We start from the raw sequence: 25,220 nt of genomic DNA on the forward strand, positions 1-25,220 counted from the left end.
CAGCACTTGGCCCATAGCCTTGAATGTTATGACATGCCAAGTGCTCATCCAGGTACATTTTAAAGGATGTGAGGCAACCCGCCTCTACCACCCTCCCAGGCAGGGCATTCCAGACTGTCACCACCCTCTGGGTAAAAACGTTCTTCCTCAAATCCCCCTTAAACCTCCAGCCCCTCACCTTAAACTTGTGACCCCTCGTAACTGACCCTTCAACTAAGGGGAACAGCTGCTCCCTATCCACCCTGTCTATGCCCCTCATAATCTTGTACACCTCGATCAGGTCACCCCTCAGTCTTCTCTGCTCCAGTGAAAACAACCCAAGCCTATCCAACCTCTCTTCATAGCTTAAATGTTCCATCCCAGGCAACATCCTGGTGAATCGCCTCTGCACCCCCTCCAATGCAATCACATCCTTCCTATAATGTGGCGACCAGAATTGCACACAGTACTCCAGCTGTTGCCTTACCAAAGTTCTGTACAACTCCAACATGACCTCCCTGTTTTTGTAATCTATGCCTCGATCGATAAAGGCAAGTGTCCCATATGCCTTTTTCACCACCCTATTAACCTGCCCTTCTGCCTTCAGAGATCTATGGACAAACACACCAAGGTCCCTTTGTTCCTTGGAACTTCCCAGTGTCAGGCCATTCATTGAATACCTCCGTGTCACATTACTCCTTCCAAAGTGCATCACCTGACACTTTTCAGCGTTAAATTCCATCTGCCACTTTTCTGCCCATTTGACCATCCCGTCTATATCGTCCTGTAACCTAAGACACTCCACCTCACTGTTAACCACTCGGCCAATCTTTGTGTCATCCGCGAACTTACTGATCCTACCCCCCACATCGTCATCTATGTCGTTTATATATATTAAACAATAGGGGACCCAGCACAGATCCCTGTGGTATGCCACTGGACACTGGCTTCCAGTCACTAAAACAGCCGTCTGTCATTACTCTCTGTCTCCTGCAGTTAAGCCAATTTTGAATCCACCTTATCAATTTACCTTGTATCCCATGTGCATTTGCTTTCTTGATAAGTCTCCCATGTGGGACCTTGTCAAAGGCTTTGCTGAAATCCATGTAAACTACATCAACTGCACTACCCTCATCTACACACCTGGTCACATGCTCAAAAAATTTAATCAAATTTGTTAGGCATGACCTCCCTCTGAAAGCCATGCTGACTATTCCTAATCAAATTTTGCCCCTCCAAGTGGAGATAGATTCTCTCCTTCAGAATTTTCTCCAATAGTTTCCCTACCACTGACATGAGACTCACTGGTCTGTAGCTCCCTGGCTTGTCTCTGCAACCTTTCTTAAATAGTGGGACCACATTAGCTGTTTTCCAGTCCTCTGGCACCTCCCCCGTGGCCAGAGAGGAATTAAAAATTAGCGTCAGAGCCCCTGCAATCTCCACCCTCACCTCCCACAGCATCCTGGGACACAAATCGTCCGGACCTGGAGATTTGTCCACTTTTAAGCCTTCCAAAACTTCCAATACCTTGTCACTCCCTAAGACAATTTGCTCAAGAACCTCACAGTCTCTCTCTCTAAGTTCCATATCTACATCCTCATTCTCTTGGGTGAAGACAGATGTGAAGTATTAGTTCAACACCCTACCATGTCCTCTGGCTCCACCCACAAATTTCCCCCTTGGTCCCTACTCTTTCCCTGGTTATCCTCTTCCCATTGATATACTTACAGAATATCTTGGGATTTTCCCTACTTTTACCAGCCAGAGCTTTCTCATATCCCCTCTTTGCCCTCCTAATTGCTTTCTTAAGCTCCATCCGACACTTTCTGTCCTCCTCTAATGCTTCCATTGATTTGCTCACCTTGTATTTGCTAAAAGCCTCTCTTTTCCTTCTCATCGTACCCCGAATGTTTCTGGTCATCCATGGTTCTCTGGGCTTGTTGTTCCTACCTATTACCCTAGAGGGAACATGTTGGGCCTGTACCCTCCCATTTCCTTTCTGAATGCCCCCCACTGCTCTTCTGTAAATTTCCCGACAAATAACTCTTTCCAGTCTACCTTGGTCAGATCCTGCCTTATTTTCCTAAAATTCGCTCTCCCGCAATCCAAAACCTTTTTTGCAACTTGTCTATTTCTTTCTCCATAACAAGCTTAAATTGTACCATGTTGTGGTCGCTATCACCAAAATGCGCCCCCACCAACACATCAACCACCTGTCCGGCTTCATTCCCCAGAATTAGGTCCAGCACTGCACCCTCCCTTGTTGGATCCTCCATATATTGAGCTAAAAAGTTCTCCTGTATACAATTTAAGAACTCCATTGCATCTAAGCCCTTAATACGATGACTATCCCAATTAATGTTGGGAAAGTTGAAATCACCTAATATAACTACCCTATTATTTTTACACACCTCTGCAAATTGCGCACATATTTGCTCCTCAATTTCCCGCTGACTAGCTGGGGGTCTATAATAAACACCTAGCAATGTGGCTGTCCCTTTTTTATTCCTAAACTCTACCCATAAAGCTTCATTTGATGCCCCCTCCAAGATATCATCTCTCCTTACTGCAGTAACTGACTCCTTAACTAATATTGCAACGGCCCCTCCTCTTTTACCCCCTCCTCTGTCTCGCCTGAAGATTCTATATCCCGGGATATTTGAGCTGCCAATCCTGCCCCTCCCTCAACCATGTCTCCATGATGGCTACTATATCACAATTCCACGTGTCAATCATTGCCCTTAACTCATCCGTTTTACCTGCAATACTCCTGGCATTAAAGTAGAGGCCTTCCATCCTGGTCTTACTCCCTTGAAACTTACGTCCGCTGTATTCCCTCTGACTTGTTTGCTTTCCTGTGTTTAGCTGTGTCCCTATTCTGCTAGGAGTCTGCGTCCCCTCCACCTGCCAAATTAGTTTAAACTCCTCCCAACAGCACTAGCAAACCCGCCAGCAAGGATGTTAGTCCCCCTCTGGTTCAGATGTAGACCGTCCCACTTGCACAGGTCCCATCTTCCCCAGAAACGGTCCCTGTGGTCCAGGAATCTAAAACCCTCCCTCCTGCACCAACTCTTAAGCCAGGCATTCATCTGTGCTATTCTCCTATTTCTATACTCGCTAGCATGTGGCACTGGGAGTAAACCAGAGATTACAACCAGAGAGGTCCTGCTTTTTAGTCTACTGCCTAACTCCCTGAATTCTTGATGCAAGACCTCATCCCTCTTTCTACCTATGTCATTGGTACCAACATGTACCATGACCTCTGCCTCGTCACCCTCCCCCTTCAGGATGCCCTGCAGCTGTTCAGTGACATTCCGGACCCTGGCACTAGGGAGGCAACACACGATCCTGGAGTCACGTTGACGGCCACAGTAGCGCCCATCTGTTCCCGACTATAGAATCCCCTATTACTATTGCTCTTCCTCTCTTTCCCCCTTCCTGTGCAGACAGGCTGCTTGCAGTGCCAGAAGCTTGGCTCTGTCCGCACTCCCTGGAGGAACCAGCATCATCAGCCTCCAAAATGGACTTGAAAGCGGGACCCCAGGGGACTCCTGAACTACCTGCCTGATTCTCTTGGACTGCCTGGTGGTCACCCATTCCCTTCCTTCCTCAAGTCCCTTCAGCGGTGTGACCACCTCTCTATATGTGCTATCCACAATGCTCTCAGACTCGCGGATGCTCCACAGTGTTTTCAGCCGCCGTTCCAGCTCTGAAACTCGAGCTTCCAGGAGCTGCAGCTGGACACACTTCCTGCATACATGCTGGTCCCGGGGACTGGAAATGTTCCCGGATTCCCACAGGCAGCAAGAGGAGCAAACCACGGCTTCAAGCTCTCCTGCCATGACTAAACCCTTTAAATTTAAAACTTTAGAAGATTATAATTTAAAAAGACAACTAAGTCTTGCTAAAACAATGACTTACAATTCAATCCACTTTGAAAAATACCCACCAGGACTTACTCACCAGTCAGCTGTGCTCTTTGGAAACTCTCGGCTCCCTTCACTCTGAGGACAGGTAGGAAATGAAAGGAGCTCCTCGCTCCGTCCTCACCGAACTTCCTCAGTCACCAAACTTCCACTTTAACACTCTAATGCAACCCAAGTCAGCACTCTGGTGCAAACAAGGTCAGCAGTGTAAGATGGCCCACTTTTATACTGATTGACTCAAGCCCCTGAAAACTGGTTTAAACCAATTCTCTAATTAACAAGGTGCAGCTGGAAGCAGAGCCTGAGTGAACACTGTTTAAAGCTGGTCTAAAACTCACCTTCAACCAAAACAGCAACTGTTAAGTTAATCTGCTAAATAAAAGACAGACTCGACTAGACTAGTCGTTCCTATCTACTCTATCTAGGCCCCTCAATTAAGTCACCCCTCAGCCTCCTCGGCAGAAAACATCTCAGACAGAGAAAACTATCATGGAGGACTGTCTTGCTCCATGTCAATGGCTCTGCACACCCACCCCAAGAGAACCTGGGAACATTAAATGCATCTATCTACTGAAAAGCAACCTCTTGACCAAGGCATCACATCAACATTCAAACATAACTACAGAAGAGAACTAATCAAGTAAATGGTGGACATTAAGTATGACGTGACAACTTGCCTGAAGAAACATGAAAGAGGGAATCTGTAATGCAGCTATACCTGGCAAGAAGTGCTAATCAACTGTATCAAATAAAACTACTGGAGACACACCTGGATGCTGCATTCAAGATGGAATGCAACAGCAGCAACATGGAGGATCTCAAAGGCCTCTCTGAAGAAATACTCGAAATCGAGGAGTTGTGGACTCTGGTGGATTCAATGCTCACAACTTAAACAACGCCTGGCCCATACTCAGACAAATTAGATACTGCCATCAATGCATGACTGAATAGACCTTCAAGAAGCTACCAATGAGACGATGAAAAATGGTCAAATATTGGCCAATGTAACAGATCCAAACCCTCAAGATGCCCAGCAACAGCAAGCTGATGATGATAATGTCAACAACGCCATGACAACATTCACATTTGTTTCAAGAAAATAAAAAGTAATTTCTTTCAACTGATTGTCTTCATTATGTTTGTTTTATTGTTTTGGCTTCTGGCTTGGTGCTTTTGAAAGAACCTCTTAATAAACATAGCCTCATGATGTGGACCCCGTCATAAGGCGGTTCCAGTGTATTACAAAGTCCAAGCCTTTGGCGCTATCAAACTGACTAGCGTCCATCTCAGAAAATACCTTATTTGATTTTACTTGGTGCAGAAGCGACAATGCCAAGGTCATACCTTATTTTCTCTTTGGTACAGTAGTAACCAATGTCCATATATCAACCTCATTCTTCTACTGGTCATATGGTTCAGACTCCAAGATGACTGGAGGGTCATCGCACCCCGACAATTTAAACTTGCTTTCTGCCATTTTCCACAATGGTCACTAGGATTTTAGTTTCATGATGAAAAAAATTCTTGTTTCCAAACTTCACCTTTAACCAACCTTCCTCCGCCAGCATATCAGAACTCAGGTAGCCAGGCGGTGAAGGATAGAACTGGAGCCCAGTCTTAAAAGCTTGTAAATGTATTATTGAGAGATCGACATTATATATCATGCACCTCCAATCTAACGACCACAGTTTCAGCATGGTCCGATATGAGCAGAGATGAATCCCCAGTTAATGCCCATCAACTGAATATAATTAAACACCTGATTCATATACAATTAACAGGTTGTGGTTTCAAGAGACTTAAGTTCATAAACTCGGCTGATACTTCATTGCAAGTGCTGCAATGTCAGAGGTGCCATGTTTCTGATGACATGTTAAACCAATACCACATCTGTTCGCTCAGGTGGATATAAAATACCCAGTGACATCAGTCAAAGAGCAGCAGGGTAGTTTTCTGGAGTCCTGGCTAACAGTTATTCCTCAAATTTGAGACCTTGCTGCACACAAATTGGCTGCTGCGTGTGTTTTTTACATTACAACACTGAGCAAGCTTCAAAAGTACTTCATTGACTATGAAGCGCTTTAGGACGTTCTAAGCTGCTTTATAAATGCAAGTTCTTTCTTCCTTCCTCGTAACAATTTGCTGACCAGTGAAAATAAATTTTCCAATATTTACCACCAAAACCTTTCATAAATTTTTAAAACCTCTATTAGACCCCTCCCAACGTTAGAACTCACTCTTACAATTCTGACCAGTTGCATTTCTGACTCAGATGGTTCCAGCAGTACATAACCTATTCAAATGCATACATGTGATCACGTGATGTCTTTACAACTCTCAATCTCCTTCCCAAATAGATATAGCTAATTTTTTAAATGATTAAAACCAGAATTAGTTGCTTTTAGTAAGAGGCAATTCCACATATCCACTACTTTAGCAAGTTTAAATGGTAACAGCACCATGCAGATAGTTAAATCACAATATCGAAAGCCACATAACATCAACCACTAAAGTTTAGTTTCTGTTCACTGAAGGTTAAGCAGCAATAGTCAGGAAATGCATAAAACCACAGTTAGCTTCCTGACCGCACATTCACCACCTTCCGTTCTGATAATAAACCACAACAATATTGTGGCTTAATAGTGAACAATAACTGGTCTCATAACAGCCCATAGTGAGATGGTATAATAATGAGCACGAGAGCTGCGATGGTAACCATTTCAAGCTATTAGCCAGTGATTATTCCAAAGCAATACCAGGCTACTCAGATACATGAACTTTATCGAGTTTGCTATCAAAGAGCATTTTTCCAGATTGAATTAGGACTCAGGTAATTTATAGTGTGATTTAAACAGATATTAACTTCAGAAATAGAACCAAACTAAGAACGAGGTCATGGGGGACAGTAGCACAGTGGTAATGTGACTGCATTAGTTATCCAGAGGCCTGAACTAATGCTCTGGCGACCTGAACTCAAACCAACCACAGCAGCTGCAGTAAATTTAAGTTCAATTAATTAATAAATACGAACATGCCAACATATGAATTACGAGTCCCAAGTCTGCTCCACCATTCAATAGGATCATGGCTGCTCTATTTGCGTTTTGAATTCCACATTCCCATCTACCCCCGATAACCTCTGATTCCCTTGCCTGACAAGAATCTACCTCACTCTGCCTTAAAAATATTTAATGACCCTGCCTCCACCACTTTCTGAGGCAGAGTTTCAAAGTCACACAACCCTCAGAAAAAAACCCTCATCTCTGTCCTAAAAGGGCGATCCCTAATTTTAAAAGAGTGCCCCCTAGTTGGGGACTCACCCATAAGAGGAAACATCCTTTCCACATCCACCTTCAATCAAGTCTCCCCTCACTCTTCTAAACTCCAGTGAAAACAAGCCGTGTCTGTCCAATCCTCCCTCATAAGACAACTCGCTCATTCCAGGTATCGATCTAGTAAACTTCCTCTGAACCACCTCCAACGCATTTACATCCTTCCTTAAATAAGGAGACCAAAACTGCACATGGTATTAGAGATGTGGTCTCACCAATGCCCTGTATAACTGAAGCACAACATCCTTACTTTTATTTTCAATTCCTCTCGTAATAAAGGATAGCATTCCATTAGCCTTCTTTATTACTTGTTTTATCTGCAATACTAACTTTTTGTGACTCATGCACTAGAACACCTAGATCCCTCTGCACCTCGGAATTCTGCAGGCGTTCGCCATTTAAGTAATACTCTGCTTTTTTATTCTTCCTGCCAAAGTGAACAACTTCATAATTTCCCAAGTTATACGCCAACTGCCAGATTTTTTAACCACTCACTCAACCTATCTATATCGGGTCTGCAACCTCATATCCTCTCCACAACATACTTTCCTACCTATCTTTGTGTCATCTGCAAATTTAGCTTCCATGTCATCGCTCCCCTCATTTAAGTCATTGATATAAATTGTAAAAAGTTGAGGCTCCAGCACAGAACCCTGTGGGACTCGTTTATGCATACTCCCTGTTTTCTGCCAGCCAATCTTCTATCCATGCTAATATGTCACCCCCAACACCATGAGCTCCTACTTCGTGCAATAACCTTTTCAAATGCTTGCTGGGAATCCAAGTACAGTACGTCAACGGGCACCCATTTATCCACGACACTTTATTCCTCCAAAGAACTCCAATAAATTGCTTAAACATGGCTTCCAGAAAGCCATGCTGACTATTCCTGATTACCTTGAATTTTTCTAAGTGCCCAGCTGTAGCCTCCTTAATGATCGATTCTAACACCTTCCCCACGACACACATCAAGCTAACTGGCCTATAGTTACCTGTTTCCTGCCACAACCACCTACCCCCCACCACGCCACCTTTCTTGAATAGGAGTTATATTTGCTACTTTCCAGTCTGATGGAACCTTTCCAGAATCTAGCGAATTTTGAAAAATTAACACCAATGTATCTACTACCTCATTAACCACCTCTTTTAAGACCCTAGGATGAAGTCCATCAGGGACCCAGGGACTTGTCAGCCCGCAGATCCATCAGTTTGCTCATTTAGACTGTGTTCATCTACTGTACAATGTAGCCCTTGTTACTAACAGGTAATTATTTTTTTTTCTCTGAACAAATTTCCCAGTTTTTCCAACCACCTGTCTGTAAACAGATTAGTGATTTAATTTCTTTCCCTCCTTTAAACCCTAATAATAAATGACCGCATCAACAACACAGTTGTTAAAGATAAAACAAAGAAGTAGGATTTATTAACACACTCAAACTCGGGAAGGGGTTTAACTTCGCCATGCACAGTTACAAACATACATTCAGGGAAAGGTTAAAGGTATAAAAAAGGCAAGGACATTTACTAAATATAAACTTAAACTACCATGAATTTCAGTTAAAACTAGTGTCCGTTAAGTTAGCAGAAAAAGTCCAAAAATTGGAGATGACCGATTAGAAATGCTGAATAGGGGAGGCGCTGTTGGAAATATCTCCTCTTATAAATTTCTTCTTTGCACTCTCAAAGATAAAGGGAGGAAGGTTTATTTGGCTGAAGTCACCTTCTTTTAGTCTGAGAGGAAACTGGTAGAAATCACTGCAGCTTTCCTCTTGTTGATTTTTCTTGCTGGATTTTTTTTTTTAAAACGTGTGGCTCCTTTTTAATTTTTCTTGTTGAAAAGGCCTTACAGAGAAGTCTATGGAGCTTCAGGCAGGTTGTGGCTTCTTGCAGTGAGGTCTCAGTGAGAAGTGTGTCCAGGCAGCACATGGCAGCTGTGCAAATGAACAAGCTGTACCTTCAACTGTTACAGTTTCAAATTCAGGCAGGTTGGATAGTGTGGCTCATGGACAAGCTATACCACATGCTCTCTCTCCTCCATTTTGACAATCAGAACATAAAAGTAAAACTTAAAACATGTAGTATAAAATGGTGGTTGACATTAATACTCAAATGCACAAAACACAATTTACAGGGGGGTTCGCATCTATTCGTGACACCCTCCTGATGCCTTTTCCATTTATCTCTCTCCCTTGCTGTTCTCGTCCACGTGGTTCCCAGGTATGAAATTAAGTCATTGCTCCATCTTCTTCTTGGACTCCCCCTTCTTATTCCTGTTCTTGGCTGCCACTTCATTAACCTTTTTGTCCATCTGTTATCATTTCTTTGAGCAATATATCCAACCCATCTCCATTTGGCTTCTTCTGAATGATGTCCTTAACTCCAGTTTTCTGGCATATTTCATTACATCTAATTTTATCATGAATGGAGATGTGTAACATTTGCCTTTCCATTGCTCTCTCATGTTATGACCGAGGCGAGAGAAGTGCACTGTCTTTCTCTAGTTCCACTTCTCCGCAGGTCACAACATATATATATAAATGTTCACCCAGTTACAGATAATACCTACTCTTTATCCCAGAATAAAATAGACCAACCAGTTTTTTTTTTAATAAACAAAATTATCAGATTATAAAACAAGACTTATCCAGTAAAGATGCAAAGCATTAACAGATTGAAATCTGAATACAAATAGATATTCCCTTCTAGATACCCAACACACACACACACACATACACATTGTGAGAATAAGAAATACTGAAATGTTGTTTCTACAGCTTGTGGAAAATTACCAAGAAGTCATTTCTACACAACATAATGAAATCACTGAAAAAGAGAACTGATAAGGGTATGTAAGTGAAGACCTTGAGACAGTACAGCAGTTAAAAATTGTGCCTAGGCAGAGAAAAGAGAAACAGCAAGAGTTAGAACAAAGGATGTATTGAATAAGAAACTGCCCCACTAAGATAAAGGCTGACAGCTGCAAGTTAAAACACACAATGGAGAGCCAAATAAGGTAAAACAACAACAAGAGTTAGGGGCTAGAAAGTTAGAGTAGGGGGAGAAGTAAACAGAGGAGGAGACTGTAGCAACTATAGGATAGGTTAGTGTCATAATATGTTATAACCAATAATGTAAACTAAAGGCGTGGAAAAATGGATTTGTATTGTATAAACATGAACTGAATATGTTGATCGGTGTGCCTGCTTGTAGGACACCCGATCTTGCAAGAACGTTAAATAAACTTACTTCTTCAGAGTTTGACTTGGTGTAAATTATTATTAAGTGGGCTACGTTTCTCGCAACTGGGGGCTCGTCCGGGATCTCTTCATCATTGCTGGGACCGCGGCCGACGACAGACGAGAAGACGCGTCCCGTTAATTTTAAAACGGTCTTGTTTCTCTCGTCGGTAGCGGACCCGAGTAATCGACTGAAAACGATCCTAGGGAAGTCACTCTGAACGAGTATTTAGTGCGGCAGGTACACACGTGAAGTCAGGCAACTCCGTGCACGGACCAAGGTAAGAAAAACGACTTTTAAGTATTATCTTGGTGACTTATGGTTAACTGTAGGATAAGACCTTCTAAGTACTAAAAGTCCTTGAGGAGTGAATTTTACAGTCCTGCAGTATAAGACCCTTCAGCTAGGAGGTGAGTACTGTATGGTATAAGACCCTAGAGTTAGGAGGTGAATACCGTAAGGTATAAGACCCTTGAGCTAGGTGGTGAATACCGTAGGGTACAAGACCCTTCAGTTAGGAGGTGAATACTGTGGGGCAGTATAAGACTCTTCAGCTAGCAGGTGAGTACTGTATGGTATAAGACCCTTCAGTTAGGAGGTGAATACCGTAAGGTATAAGACCCTTCAGCTAGGAGGTGAATACCGTAGGGTACAAGACCCTTCAGCTAGGAGGTGAATACCGTAAGGTATAAGACCCTTCAGCTAGGAGGTGAATACCGTAGGGTACAAGACCCTTCAGGTTACCATGGGAAATAAATCGTCTAAAAAGGAAGACGATGGGAGACAAGGAAAGTCTGCCGGCAACATCCCTCCAGAAAGTCCATTGGGACGGATGTTGGAGTATTGGGATTTAGAGTCAAAAACCAAGGAGAAAAAGACCCAAATATGATCTAAGGACAGCAAGAAGGACCACCCCTAAACCCGACGATAACGACGACGATAGAGACAGAGTCTCCTAAGACAATGATGCCCTTGAGAGAGGTACCAATAGGAAATAATGAAATTGGATTTGTTAGTGCACCATTAACGTCAGGAGAGGTAAGAGTGTTTAAAAAGGAAATGAAAGTCCTCGTAGAAGACCCCTGAAAATTTGGGAAAGAGAAAACCCTCCCGGGGTAGGGGGAAACGAACCAGCCGAACAAAAATACCCTAATCAAGACCCGCAGTGGCAGAACAATAACGTCGGCCATAGGGGCCAGATGAAAGACCTTAGAAATCTGATAGTAAAAGGCATTAGGGAATCTGTCCCGAAATCACAAAATTTGAATAAGGCCTTCGAAGTCAGACAGGAAAAGGATGAGACTCCCTCAAATTTCTTAGAGATTACGGGACACAATGAGGAAATATTCAGGTTTAGATCCAGAAGACCCGGTTGCCCAAGGACTCCTTCGAGTCCATTTTGTAACAAAATCATGGCCAGACATCCAAAAGAAAATTCAAAAGATAGATGGATGGAGTGAAAAACAATTGGACGAACTGCTCAGAGAAGCGCAGAAAGTTTTCGTTAATAGAGATGAAGCCAGAGAAAAACAGTGAAGCTTAAATGAGATGGTAATTGTACAAGTGTTCCACCCTTTTATGTTGTAAACAAGTAGTTGAAGCCCCTGCAAAACTTATGCCTTTAGAGTTACCGCAGGCCCCTCTTATGGCACAAGCAGGTGGCGTATTGAGTGCGACCCCTCTGGGTCTGGAAGGCTGTTTCTAGACAAATAGAGACCATTAAAGGCACCTAGGTGGGATCAAAGGATTGATTTTTTAAAAATGTTTTGAAGAATCAAAAGGGGGACTGTGAGAACAGAATTTAGATTTTAGAATTTTTAAGAACAGAATTACATGGGAACATTTAAGATGAAACAATTAATCAGTCATGTATTGCTAACAAGCTAGCTGACTTCATAACTTCAGGGCTGCAGAGGCAACTTGGCCTTGCAGCTGGTACAGCGAGAGAGAGAGAGAGAGAGAGAGAGAGAGAGAGAGAGAGAGAGAGACATTGTACTTCAACAGCACTCTTCTTATCACCCAGACATGACAATCCTAGGGGAAAGTTAGAATGAAAAACATAATGACCAGGCTAATACACACCCCCTTGTTAGAGGGTGGCTCAGCCTACCCTTCTGATTCAGCAGTTGCTGAGTTTTTTATATTTGCTTTTATATTATACTGTTTAAATGTTATTTGAGTAAATAGATCCACATAATCCTAGTGAATATCAGTAGAGAGAAGGTTATCATAGAATGATAAAAGGGGGGAATGTGGAAGTGAGCAGAAAGGCATGGCACTGGTACTTGAAACAAGGTTACCCTGGACCAAATGTTTACCTATAGCGATACTCAGAATTCGGACAGCCCCTAGAAAAGATGTGGGACTGTCCCCTATGAAATGCTATTCGGATTACCCTATATGGGAACCAGGGGCGAGATGCCAACCTTAGAAACTAAAGATTCGTTTCTCAAGAACTATATACTGGCGTTGTCTTCCTCATTGTCATTCCTCAGGAAGCAAGGCCTGTTAGCACAGACCCCACCTCTCGAATTTGCAGTACACAAGATCCAACCAGGAGATTGGTTTCTGGTGAAATCGTGGAAAGAGACTAAACTACAACCGAACTGGGAAGGACCATACCAGACTCTCCTAACCACTGAAACAGCCATAAGAACGGCAGAAAGAGGTTGGACCCACTACACAAGAATCAAGGGGCCGGTACAAACCCCCCGGCCGAGGAAGGAACTTGGACAACCGAATTAACAGAAGAACCATTGAAACTAAAGCTAAAAAGACTTTGAGTAACGAACTTTTTTTTATATAGAGGCGCGAGCGCGGAAATACTGTCTGTAATATTGTGTGCCTTCTCTCTTTCTCTCTTTCTTTTCAAAAGTAGCCAGGAAATAAAATGGGTTGGATGTTTTTGTATTACCCACTTCCAATTAGACAACAAGGTGTTTGGAGTAACAGTTAGAGAAGGGAAAAAGAAAGGTGAATTAAAATGTTGTTTTCAGGTAACAATAGATAAGACTGGTAAACCATCTAACAAACTAAAAGGGACCTCTCATAACGATCCTAACATAGTAAAAATAATAGAGGTAAAGGACCTGAGAAAGACAATTGAGATAGAAACCGGTTACGGGGACACAAATGCCTGGGTAGAATGGATAAAATATACTGTAAAAAGTTAGAACAAAAACAATTGCTATGCTTGTGCATCTGGTAGACCGATAGCTCAAGTAGTACCTTTCCCGCTGGGGTGGGAGCATGACCGAAAGGGCATGGAATGCATGTTAGCCCTATATCAGGATAAGACGGCTTGGGGTATTCAAAACTTGCATATCCTTGTCATTAATGTTCCCTCCCCTAGAGAAAAAAGATTCAAGGGCTCCCCCTTCATTTTTAGCCACCAGTGTGAATCACACCATGCGTAAGACTGAGGACGTAACTGGAAGAGTCAGGGGAGGGAACTACTCATCATTGAATGTCCCCAGAGCGGATTTATGGTGGTATTGCAGAGGAAAAATCCTGAGACAGACCCTACCCTCCCAGTGGAAGGGGACGTGCGCAATTGTTCAATTGGCAATACCATTCACCTTGGCATTTGAGAAACAAAAGATAATAACGAGGGAAAGGGGTAAAAGGGAAGCGATAGCGAACTCTTTTGACGACCAGGTGTACTTGGATTCCATAGGGGTCCCAAGAAGGGTACCTGATGAATTCAAGGCCCGAAACCAAATAACCGCCGGTTTCGAGTCTTTGTTTTGGTGGGTCACGATTAACAAAAATGTAGATTGGATAAATTATATTTATTACAACCAACAATGATTTATAAGTTATACTAAAGATGCGGTAAAAGGTATAGCTGAACAATTAGATGCCACTAGTAGAATGGCTTGGGAAAATCGACTGGCTCTAGATATGATCTTAGCAGAAAAAGGAGGTGTGTGTATAAGGTTAGGAGGGAAATGTTGCACATTTATCCCAAATAACACAGCACCCGATGGTTCAATCACCCGAGCACTGCAAGGGTTAACAACTTTAGCAGAATAGATGGCCGAAAATTCAGGAGCAGACACTTCCCTGACGGGGTGGCTTGAATCCTGGTTTGGAAAATGGAAAGGCAAGATAATCTCGGTTTTTACCTCCCTGATCACGGTTGTCGGAATACTAATAGCCATCGGGTGTTGTATTATTCCTTGTGTAAGAGGGCTGACACAGCGATTGATTGAGACAGCTTTGACGAAGCAGATGTCAATACAAAGAGGCCAGGAAGAGAGTATGTACCTGTTAGGTAATGACAAAGTGGATAGTATCAATGGAAATACAGACATTGAAAAGGCGGCTGAAATAATGCTCAGAGGATTTGAGAGGACATATGAGAACCCTCCGCAGTATGTAGAAAACAACAAGGATTAAGTAAAAGAAAAGGGGGAATTGTGAGAATAAGAAATACTGAAATGTTGTTTCTACAGCTTGTGGAAAATTACCAAGAAGTCATTTCTACACAACATAATGAAATCACTGAAAAAGAGAACTGATAAGGGTATGTAAGTGAAGACCTTGAGACAGTACAGCAGTTAAAAATTGTGCTTAGGCAGAGAAAAGAGAAACAGCAAGAGTTAGAACAAAGGATGTATTGAATAAGAAACTGCCCCACTAAGATAAAGGCTGACAGCTGCAAGTTAAAACACACAATGGAGAGCCAAATAAGGTAAAACAACAACAAGAGTTAGGGGCTAGAAAGTTAGAGTAGGGGGAGAAGTAAACAGAGGAGGAGACTGTAGCAACTATAGGATAGGTTAGTGTCATAATATGTTATAACCAATAATGTAAACTAAAGGCGTGGAAAAATGGATTTGTATTGTATAAACATGAACTGAATATGTTGATCGGTGTGCCTGCTTGTAGGACACCCGATCTTGCAAGAACGTTAAATAAACTTACTTCTTCAGAGTTTGACTTGGTGTAAATTATTAAGTGGGCTACGTTTCTCACAACATAGGTTAGATAAAAAAGTTTTCTCTGCAGTGAATCACTTTACAGAAAGAAAAAAAAAAATTGGCCAAATACTTGTTCATTTTTGAAAGAAAAAGAGAAGATATGGAAGGATATCAGTTGTCCTTTGTTCTGCCATCCAGGTACACGGAGACGGCTCACTGGGATCTTCTCTCGAGTTCTTTTCAGGCGGCGGAGAATTAATTTGGCAGGCTTTCCAGGAGAAATGCAGCATCAGGGGTTTCAACTATCACTCTGGATTTACAGGCGTTTTTTTCAAAGAGGTAGAGAAAGATGAGCTGGATGTTTCTTGCAGCAGGCTACAAACCCAACTGCCTTCAAAACAGTCCACACTCCAACAGCAAGTCAAAACCTCCTGACCACCATAAATCTTGACATACAAACATACAAATTAGGAGCAGAAGTATTCCATTGTCACTTCTCTGTAAACAACTCCCCTGGCCACCAAGTTTCCTGTTCTTTATTTAGCTTAAGGCATGCGACATCCAGTAAAGATTGTTTTAAAACACAAAGTTCAAGTGCCTTCCCAGTGACCCTTGTAAAAGGATCCATGGAATCCTTTCAGCTTTCCAAATGAACCAATGGCCATAATCGTTAACACAAGTCCTCAAAACATTTTAAAAATGAAGCACCTTCATAACACTGAGCTGTACACAATTTTTGTTCTATATATTTTGTATTTATCTATGATTCTGCCCCATATTTCATGGTCGGTAGCACACACTGATCATACACCCTCCTCAATGCCACTGATATTTTCTTATCACATAGAATATCTCTATCTCCCAAAACAACTCTTTCCTGCCCTAATCCTACTCAGTACCTCTTCATTTGTACAATTCTCCATCCTTAATGTTTGGCTCAGATATTTGTATTCAGTCACTTCTTCAATTTCTTGGTCTTCAATTTGTATGGTTATCTTCAGTCTTAAAGTTAGTTATATACTTTGTTTTTCCTTTGTGCATTGTCAGTCCAATATTTTTACCCCAAGTTATTTAGTTGCACTTCCAAGTCTTTAACAGATGTAGTAATTAGTGCGACATCATCTGCAAAGTGCAAGTCTGTTAGTTTCTCTCCATCAATATTTAACCCTCTCTCCTCTAAGGGTATCTTCTTGAATATGTCTTTCATTACTGTGGTGAATATTTTTGGTGAGATTGTATCCTCGTCTCATTCCTCTTTCAATATTTATCAACTGCATTACATCTTTGTCGATGTGTATTCTGGCCGTTGCATCTGTGCAAATGTCCTCTGTGATCTTTACATATATCCCTCATTTAGTCCTGTTTTCTTTAAAGCTATAAATAAATCAGTGTTCCACTGAATCAAATGCCTTTACAGTCAATAAATCCAATACATAGGTTCAGCTGATATTTGTTTGCCTTCTCAATAAGTTGGTTCATTGCATGCAGATGGCCTGTTGTACAGTATCCTTCCCTAAACCCCAACTGTTCTTTGGTTAGTGTTCATCTAATGTTGTCTTTATCCTATTTTGAATTATTCTAGTTATAATTTTGTACAAATGAGATAACAGGCTGATGGGTAGTAATTCTTAATATCTGCTTCGTCTCCTTTTTAAGGAGAACTATTTTTGCTTCATTCCAACTTCTTGGTATCTTTTGGTTATTTAATAGTGAGTTTAGTTTAGAGATACAGCACTGAAACAGGCCCTTCGGCCCACCGAGTCTGTGCCGACCATTAACCACCCATTTATACTAATCCTACACTAATCCCATATTCCTACCACATCCCCACCTGTCCCTATATTTCCCTACTACCTATACTGGGGGCAATTTATAATGGCCAATTAACCTATCAACCTGCAAGTCTTTGGCATGTGGGAGGAAACCGGAGCACCCGGAGGAAACCCAAGCAGACACAGGGAGAACTTGCAAACTCCACACAGGCAGTACCCAGAATTGAACCCGGGTCGCTGGAGCTGTGAGGCTGCGGTGCTAACCACTGCGCCACTGTGAGCTGTGAGATTGTCTCATACCTCCCTCCTGGAGTACATCACATGTTAGCTCATCTTCCCGAGGCCCTATTTCTTTTCATCTGTTTCAATGCATTTTCAACTTCTGCCTCGGTAACACTTGGTATTTTGTTTGCGCCAGATGGCACTGTTGTTTCTTTACCTTCAGATCCTTCTGCATTAGAACTGTGCAAACCCTGGCAGAAGTCCCAACATAACTTCTCCCCTATTTGACATAAGGGTTCCATCTACTTTTTTCCAATTGCCAAATTCTTGTTTTTGCCCTTTTCCATTACGGCAAAAACCTTCATCATACTGATAATTCACCTTAAATTTGCAGAGCTTGCATTCATTTGCTTGAAGCAAATGTGCTCGGTAAAAATGGTTGTGAATTTTTATCTGTAAAATAACTAGTGCCTTTCAACAAGTTTCTTAATTTATTTTATCATTTCTTTTATTCCTTCAATGTAATTTTTAAAAATAATTTACATGTTCTTTTCAAAAGAAAATGAAGTTAGAATCAAAACGTGAGTAACATTTGCACTACAATCTGCGAGATCTACAGCATCATTTGGTCATGTTTGATGTCCCCTGGACGTCCATTAAGGATGGATTTGGTTTCTGACTGCCTGAGTTCATTTCTGTTGCAAGATAGATTTCAGAGCACCAACGAAACATTCAGTTCGGGACGGTAACAGATCAACACAAGTCAACTACAAGGATAGAGCTTTATTATGATCCTGAAACACATTAACATCCCTACCAGCTCACAATAAGGGAGTACAAAAACAGCAAAGCAACTTCAGTATTAACGGCATAATGATAGTATTTTAGAGGTGACCATTCATCCCGATGGAAGTAAATGAACGATATTCAATGGGCTGAATGATCTGCTTCTGTGCTGTAAAATTCTTTCATTCTAGAATTACAAAGTACACAGATACACCATCAGTGATCAGTGTCATAATAGGCTCCTGGCAATCAGCTTTTTGGATGACAAGCAGATCCAGGGTTCAGGCTCGTGATAAAATAGGTCAGACACATTTTCTCATCAGACTAAAGAAAATGATTTAAGGCACAACACCCTAGGCTAACTCGTCTTTCCCCAATGTAGTACTGGGGGGGGAAAAAATTCAGAATGATATAAGAAAATAAAGTTTATATCGTCAGTATCTAAGATCACATTGCTTTACTTCATTTGTTGAGGGCATATGAACATGCTGAGATTGAGCTGCAGGTGGGAAGTGACAAGAATCTGAAGACCAACATATGATACAATGGGCAAAGAGTTAACAAGATGCAACAAATTTCTTGTAACCCATTTTTATCACAGCCTGCAAGTCCGACATTAAAGTTCTTCCAAAACCTATAGCAGAGCGAACAAATAATTACCTTAGTTAATGCTGCTGTCGGCCCTGCAGTTTTTGAAGCCTTTGTGACTGTAGTTACTGAACAGCAGTTGTCTGATTTAATTTTCTCAACGGTCTGCATTTTACAAGTACCCTGGACTTTGGATGCTGCAGGAGCGGACCTGCTTGCCTTCTTCATTCTGTGCTCACAGCTTGTGATGCATTTACAACTGAATCTGAAAAATACATTAACCTGTGTCAAGGGATGAGGAATGAACAAGTAACATTTGAAAGTTTAAGTTTGGCAACAGGCTAATTTCAAAGTCTAATTAGAATTTTAAATAAAAACACTAATCTTGTTAAACTTCCCAAAAAATTCAAAACATCTTGTAAAATAATTACATTAAAAAAATGCACCTTCCCCAATTTTCATCTCAAGCCACTGACACTTGCTAGCCAACCACAGCCCCCCAGTGCTTAAAGTAAGTAGTCATTTTCATCCTTTAAATATTAGCCTATGAAATGAGTGCCATCAGGCTGTTTGACCGTGATGGCATCACAACCAATCACAATTCTGTTCTTGCTAAATAAAGGACTCCCTAAGCTGTTGCTATTACACCATCTTTTTCTTAGGAAATAGAATAAAATAAATTAATTAATAAATGTAGCTAGTCTCATTAGTAAGTTTGCGGATGACACAAAGGTTGGTGGAGTTGCGGATAGTGATGAGGATTGTCAGAGGATACAGCAGGATATAGATCGGTTGGAGACTTGGGCGGAGAAATGGCAGAACGAGTTTAATCCGGACAAATGTTAGGTAATGCATTTTGGAAGATCTAATACAGGTGGGAAGTATACAGTAAATGGCAGAACCCTTAGGAGTATTGACAGACAGAGAGATCTGGGCGTACAGGTCAACAGGTCACTGAAAGTGGCAACGCAGGTGGATAAGGTAGCCAAGAAGGCATACGGCATGCTTGCCTTCATCGGTCGGGGCATAGAGTATAAAAATTGGCAAGTCATGCTGCAGCTGTACATAACCTTAGTTAGGCCACACTTGGAATATTGCGTGCACTTCTGGTCGCCACACTACCAGAAGGACGTGGAGGCTTTGGAGAGGGTACAGAAGAGGTTTACCAGGATGTTGCCTGGTCTGGAGGGCATTAGCTATGAGGAGAGGTTGGATAAACTCAGATTGTTTTCACTGGAACGACGGAGGTGGAGGGACAACATGATAGAGGTTTACAAAGTTATGAGTGGCATGGACAGAGTGGATAGTCAGAAGCTTTTTCCCAGGCTGGAAGAGTCAGTTACTAGGGGACATAGGTTTAAGGTACGAAGGGCAAAGTTTCGAGGGGATATGCGAGGCAAGTTCTTTACACTGAGGGTGGTGAGTGCCTGGAACTTGCTGACGGGGGAGGTGGTGGAAGCAGGTACGATAGCGACGTTTAAGAGGCATCTTGACAAATACATGAACAGGATGGGAACAGAGGGATACGGTCCCTGGAAGTGCAGAAGGTTTTAGTTTAGACAGGCATCAAGATCGGCGCAGGCTTGGAGGGCCGAATGGCCTGTTCTTGTGCTGTACTGTTCTTTGTTCCTTAAAATATGAAATTCTTGCTACATAAGCAATTCTTACAGGTAGCAAGATCTGTGAAAGTTGCATTCAACAAACCTCCCGCCAGTCTTCTCATCTATGTGCGCTTGGTTGGGGGGTGGTGAAAATCCATTTACGGGAATAAGGATATAATAAAACAGACCAACAGACTGATTAATCTGGAAATGGCAAGATACAACAGATAATCCAGTAAGTGCCATCAGAACTGGTTCTCCATATAGAGGGACTATTGAGCAGAATCGTGTTTAGTACACAAGTTTCTTGGAGACAGCTTTAGCAGCACAGCAGATGTGGGCAAAAAGTGAGGCCAAAAATATAAACAGATGGAAAAGGACTTAAGGGTTGAGTCAAGGGCGATAGTACGGCTGCTTAGACTTGCAAAATACTTCATTTCAATTTTTTACAACAATATTTTCACTGCCTCACCACAGGCCTTGGAGAAAAAATGCAACCTTTGCACTGCAGAAGGACTAAAGGATATGGCACTAGTAGTGTGTGATCTGAACAAAGTTAATAAATATGGATTGGAATCAGTGAAATTCTGGATGAAGTTGGATGTTAAATAAAGAGCAAAATAAACAAGAAACAGAATGCAGAAGGGTTAATCTGGAATTAGAAAATGAAATATCAACTATAGCACACATGCGCTGTATGAACAGCTTTATTTCCTTTCAAAGAGTTTGCACAAGCCTTGAAAAAGCAATGTTTTTGTGTAGAAGAGGAAAAATGGAAAGTCAGAGATTGTAGTCACAAACTAATGAACACACCTTGTTTGAGGGAATTTGTACAAATCAACATTCACAAAGCACTTCACAGCCACTTAAGTACTTTTTAAAGTGTAGGCCCACTTGTAATACAAGAAACAGGACAGCCAATTTGCACACACCAATGTCCCACAAACAAGAATAGCCCCTGCTTCCTGGGAGCAAGTTTTATGCAATCTGTCAACTAATAAAGGGAAGATGTGTAGAACAGTGCTACTACAAAGAGGCACTTAGAGAAACTCTAGCATGCAATGAAAAGCCAAAAAGAAAGCAATCTGCATTGCTTACGTCAGATGGGGAATTGTTGGTCCAAGCAGGTTTCAACAGTACCATGAAAGAGTCTCACTTGATGTCAGGGCCCTCATCCGCACACAAGGTTAAGAATTCATCATGTTAGTCAGTTTATCAATTGCAGTGTCAACCAATACTGGAACAACTGGTGTTCACAGCTTTGAGACTCATGTGAGCCCTGTAAGATCTAACATCTTCTGCCAATTAATATGAGCTAGTACAGAATGTTTCTTGTTGTTTGAACATTTCTGCAGTAGTTACTACAACTTTATCCCCTCTAGAACCTGGACTCTTCCTTGGGAGGGGGGGGGACGAGCTCTAACCTCTCTGTACAGCAGAGCCAAGTGTCCCAAATCCACCAACACATCCCTTCTCAGACTCGAACGCAAACTTTGGGACCACATGCAGCATTCACCCTATAACTTACACATATACATCAGCACATAGTGCAATGTGCATAAATTGCTTCAGATCCAGGCTCAACAAAGCAACGTGCTTCAGTAGGCCCCACTTCCAGTTTCTTCTCCAGTTGGCTCTCCAGAGTCTAGGCGCATGCGCAGACTTGACCAATAGGATGCCCATGCACAGAAGGGAACCGAGTTCGCATGTGGAGAAAGACTGTTAAAATTTCCAAGTTTTCAGAGCCCTCTCATGGGATCACAAGAGGTTGAACTTGATTGAGACATCCCATCTCTCCTGAGAGCTGGTATATCTGTTGAACCTCATGCACAATGGGGAGGAAGGTTTAGCTATTCTATGGAATCAGCTATTATCTGCTTCTGTTACTTGTAGAGACAGAAACCGACTACAGCTTAAATAAAGTCACTACAAATTCAGATAACATTTTAAACAGTCCACTACATCAAACAAACATTTGTCAGAACGGCAAAATGGCTTATTCTTTAGGGGCAAAAACAAAGGAGAGAGTAACAGGAAGTTTAACCAGAACTCTTCAGTCTTGAGCTGTGAGGGGTTTTAGCCCAAGCACTTTTTCACCTCCCTATGTGGCTGGTCAGCAGCTATTTTGTTAATAAAACAAAAAATTACCCACATAGTTTTGAGACAGTGCCAAGTCCAATTACATTTTATGATTTTAGGCAAGAACCAATCCTAACTCCCAACCTATTGACTAATTTTTGCAATAGAGAAACCCTGCTCTAATGAGTCAAAAAAATAATGAACAAGTCATTAGAATCTCCTTCCAGTTCTTAGGTGATCACTGAAATGGCTGCAGTTTGGACCAAAAAACCTAACTTGCGAAAGTGAACCGGAGGATAAAGTGTCTGCCAACAAGGCAAAAGCTAAAATTCAGGCCCTGCCCGTGCGTCTCTCACACACAAGTTCAAATCATTCAGATGCTTACGAGCTTGGCTTTCTGACCAATTATAATAATCACTCAATACTGAGTAAGAGTCTTTTTAAAATAAACTAGCCTTTTATCTAAAAACAATATGATGTCTTCATTTCTGCCAAACTGTTTATTTTCAGTCACAATCCTGCTAATGAATGCAAGGAACAACTTCCATGATAATGGTCATAGGTTGGTCTCGCCACCAGGCTGGGTCCCCTCTAACAATGAGGGAAGTGAGGATAAGTTGAGAAAAGCAGACACAAGGGCAGCGCAAGAAAAACGGAAGCAATATTCAACATTACAACTGGAAGACAAGTCAAACCTCTAATTCTGCTATGATGGAACCAGCTACAAAAACTACTTTGGCCTCTCCCTTCCATAAACATTGACATAGTAATAATTTCCATCCACAACGCATAATACCAAAGACAGAATTGACCTTTGAACTCCCAGGATAAACAGACCAGATATGCATTTTGTTTTTACATGGGGGCCGGGGGAAAAATTTTTTTTAAAAAAAGAGTACCCACATTGCACAATACTTAAAAGGAAGGTCTTGGTTTTTCCTTTTGAAGAGTGCTCATGTCCATTATTCAGGAGATTTCAGTTACTGATCTATTTGGGCAGGTCAGTATTACTAGCTGAGCACTATATCTATCATATGCTGTTTCACTACAGCTGATTACAAACTGCATGAGACATATAGTAGTAGTGTGAACTCTGGGCACACGGGTCGAGCACAGCTGGCACAAACCGAGAAGAACACGAGTCTATTTTTGCTGCCAGCATCAATGAAACCTGAGTCAGAGTTGTACAGCACAGGAACAGGCCGTTCGGCCCACCGCATCCGTGCCGGCCATCAAGCCTATCTATGCCAATCCCATTTTCCAGAACTTGGCCGTAGACTTGTACGCTATGGCGTTTCAAGTGCTCATCTAAATACTTCTGAAAAGTTGAGGGTACCTGCCTGTACCACCCCTTCAGACAGTGTGATCCAGATTCCAACCACATGCTGGGTGAAAATTTTTTTCCTCAAATCCCCTCTAAACCTCCTGCTTCTTACCTTAAATCTATGCCCCCTGGTTATTGACACCTCCGCTAAGGGTAAAAAAGTTTCTTCCCATCTACCCTATCTATGCCCCTCATAATTTTGTATACCTCAATCAGGTCCCCCCTCAGCCTTCTCTGCTCTAAGAAAAACAACCCCAACCTATCCAGTCTCTCTTCATAGCTGAAATGCTCCAGCCCAGGTAACATCCTGGTGAATCTCCTCTGCACCCTCTCCAGTGCAATCACATCCTTCCTGTAGTGTGGTGACCAGAACTGTACACAGTACTCCAGCTGTGGCCTAACTAGCGTTTTATACAGCTCCATCATAACCTCCCTGCTCTTATATTCTATGCCTCGGCTAATAAAGGCAAATATCCCATATACCTTCCTAACCACCTTATCAACCTGTGCTGCTTACTTCAGTGATCTACGGACAAGTACACCGAGGTCCCTCTGACCTTCTGTGCTTCCTAGGGTCCTACCATCCATTGTATATTCCCTGGCCTTGTTAGTCCTCCCAAAATGCATCGCCTCACACTTCTCAGGATTAAATTCCATTTGCCACTGCTCTGCCCATCTTACTATCCCATCTATAGCGTCCTGTAATCTAAGGCTTTCCTCCTCACTATTTATAACACCAATTTTCGTGTCATGTGCGAACTTACTTATCATGCCTCCTATATTTACGTCTAAATCATTAATGCACACTACAAACAGCAAGGGTCCCAGCACCGATCCCTGCGGTACACCATTGGTCACAGGCTTCCAATTGCAAAAACAACCCACGACCATCACCCTCTGCCTCCTGCCACCAAGCCAATTTTGGATCCACTTTGCCAAATTGCTCTGGATCCCATGGGGTCTTACTTTCTTGACCAATCTCTCTTGTGGGACCTGATCAGAAGCCTTACTGGAGTCCATGACTACATCAACTGCTTTACCCTCACACCTAGTCACCCCCTCAAAAAATTCAATCAAATTTGTTAGACATGATCTCCCCCTGACAAAGCCATGCTGACTATCCTTGATTAATCCCTGCCTCTCCAAGTGGAGATTAATCCTGTCCCTTACAATTTTTTTTCAACAGTTTCCCTACCACTGATGTTAGACTCACTGGCCTGTAATGACCTGGTTTATCCCTACTACCCTTCTTGAATAATGGTACCACATTCGCTGTCTTCCAGTCCTCTGGCACTTCTCCTGTGGCCAGAGAGGATTTGAAAATCAGTGTCAGAGCCTCTGCAATCTCTTCCCTTGCCTCACTTAACAGCCTGGGATACATCTCATCTGGGCCAGGGGACTTATCCACTTTTAAGCCTGCTAAAACTGCTAATACCGCCTCCTTTTCAA

At 42.1% G+C, this 25,220-nt stretch overlaps 1 protein-coding gene and 1 long non-coding RNA gene across 13 annotated transcripts in view; one reads left to right on the top strand and one right to left on the bottom strand.

Moving 5' to 3' along the window:
* LOC137382889 (uncharacterized) overlaps window positions 1-15,303 on the top strand; it is a 54,407-nt gene extending 39,104 nt beyond the window's left edge. Inside the window, exon 3 of the long non-coding RNA XR_010977307.1 lies at window positions 12,970-15,303. This is a non-coding gene — a long non-coding RNA (uncharacterized lncRNA). The remainder of the gene's footprint in view (window positions 1-12,969) is intronic.
* The window catches only part of specc1la (sperm antigen with calponin homology and coiled-coil domains 1-like a), a 575,263-nt gene that overhangs the window by 453,295 nt on the left and 96,748 nt on the right, over window positions 1-25,220 (bottom strand). For all 12 annotated transcript variants that reach the window (XR_010977306.1, XR_010977305.1, XM_068055453.1 and 9 more), the window contains one exon: window positions 18,840-19,032. Coding sequence is in view for 10 of the 12 variants with exons in the window: in XM_068055452.1 (XP_067911553.1) it covers window positions 18,840-19,032 (193 nt within the window). In the remaining 2 variants the exon portion in view is untranslated. The remainder of the gene's footprint in view (window positions 1-18,839; window positions 19,033-25,220) is intronic.

This window comes from Heterodontus francisci, chromosome 23, assembly GCF_036365525.1.
Source record: "Heterodontus francisci isolate sHetFra1 chromosome 23, sHetFra1.hap1, whole genome shotgun sequence".
Taxonomy (NCBI): Eukaryota; Metazoa; Chordata; class Chondrichthyes; order Heterodontiformes; family Heterodontidae; genus Heterodontus; species Heterodontus francisci.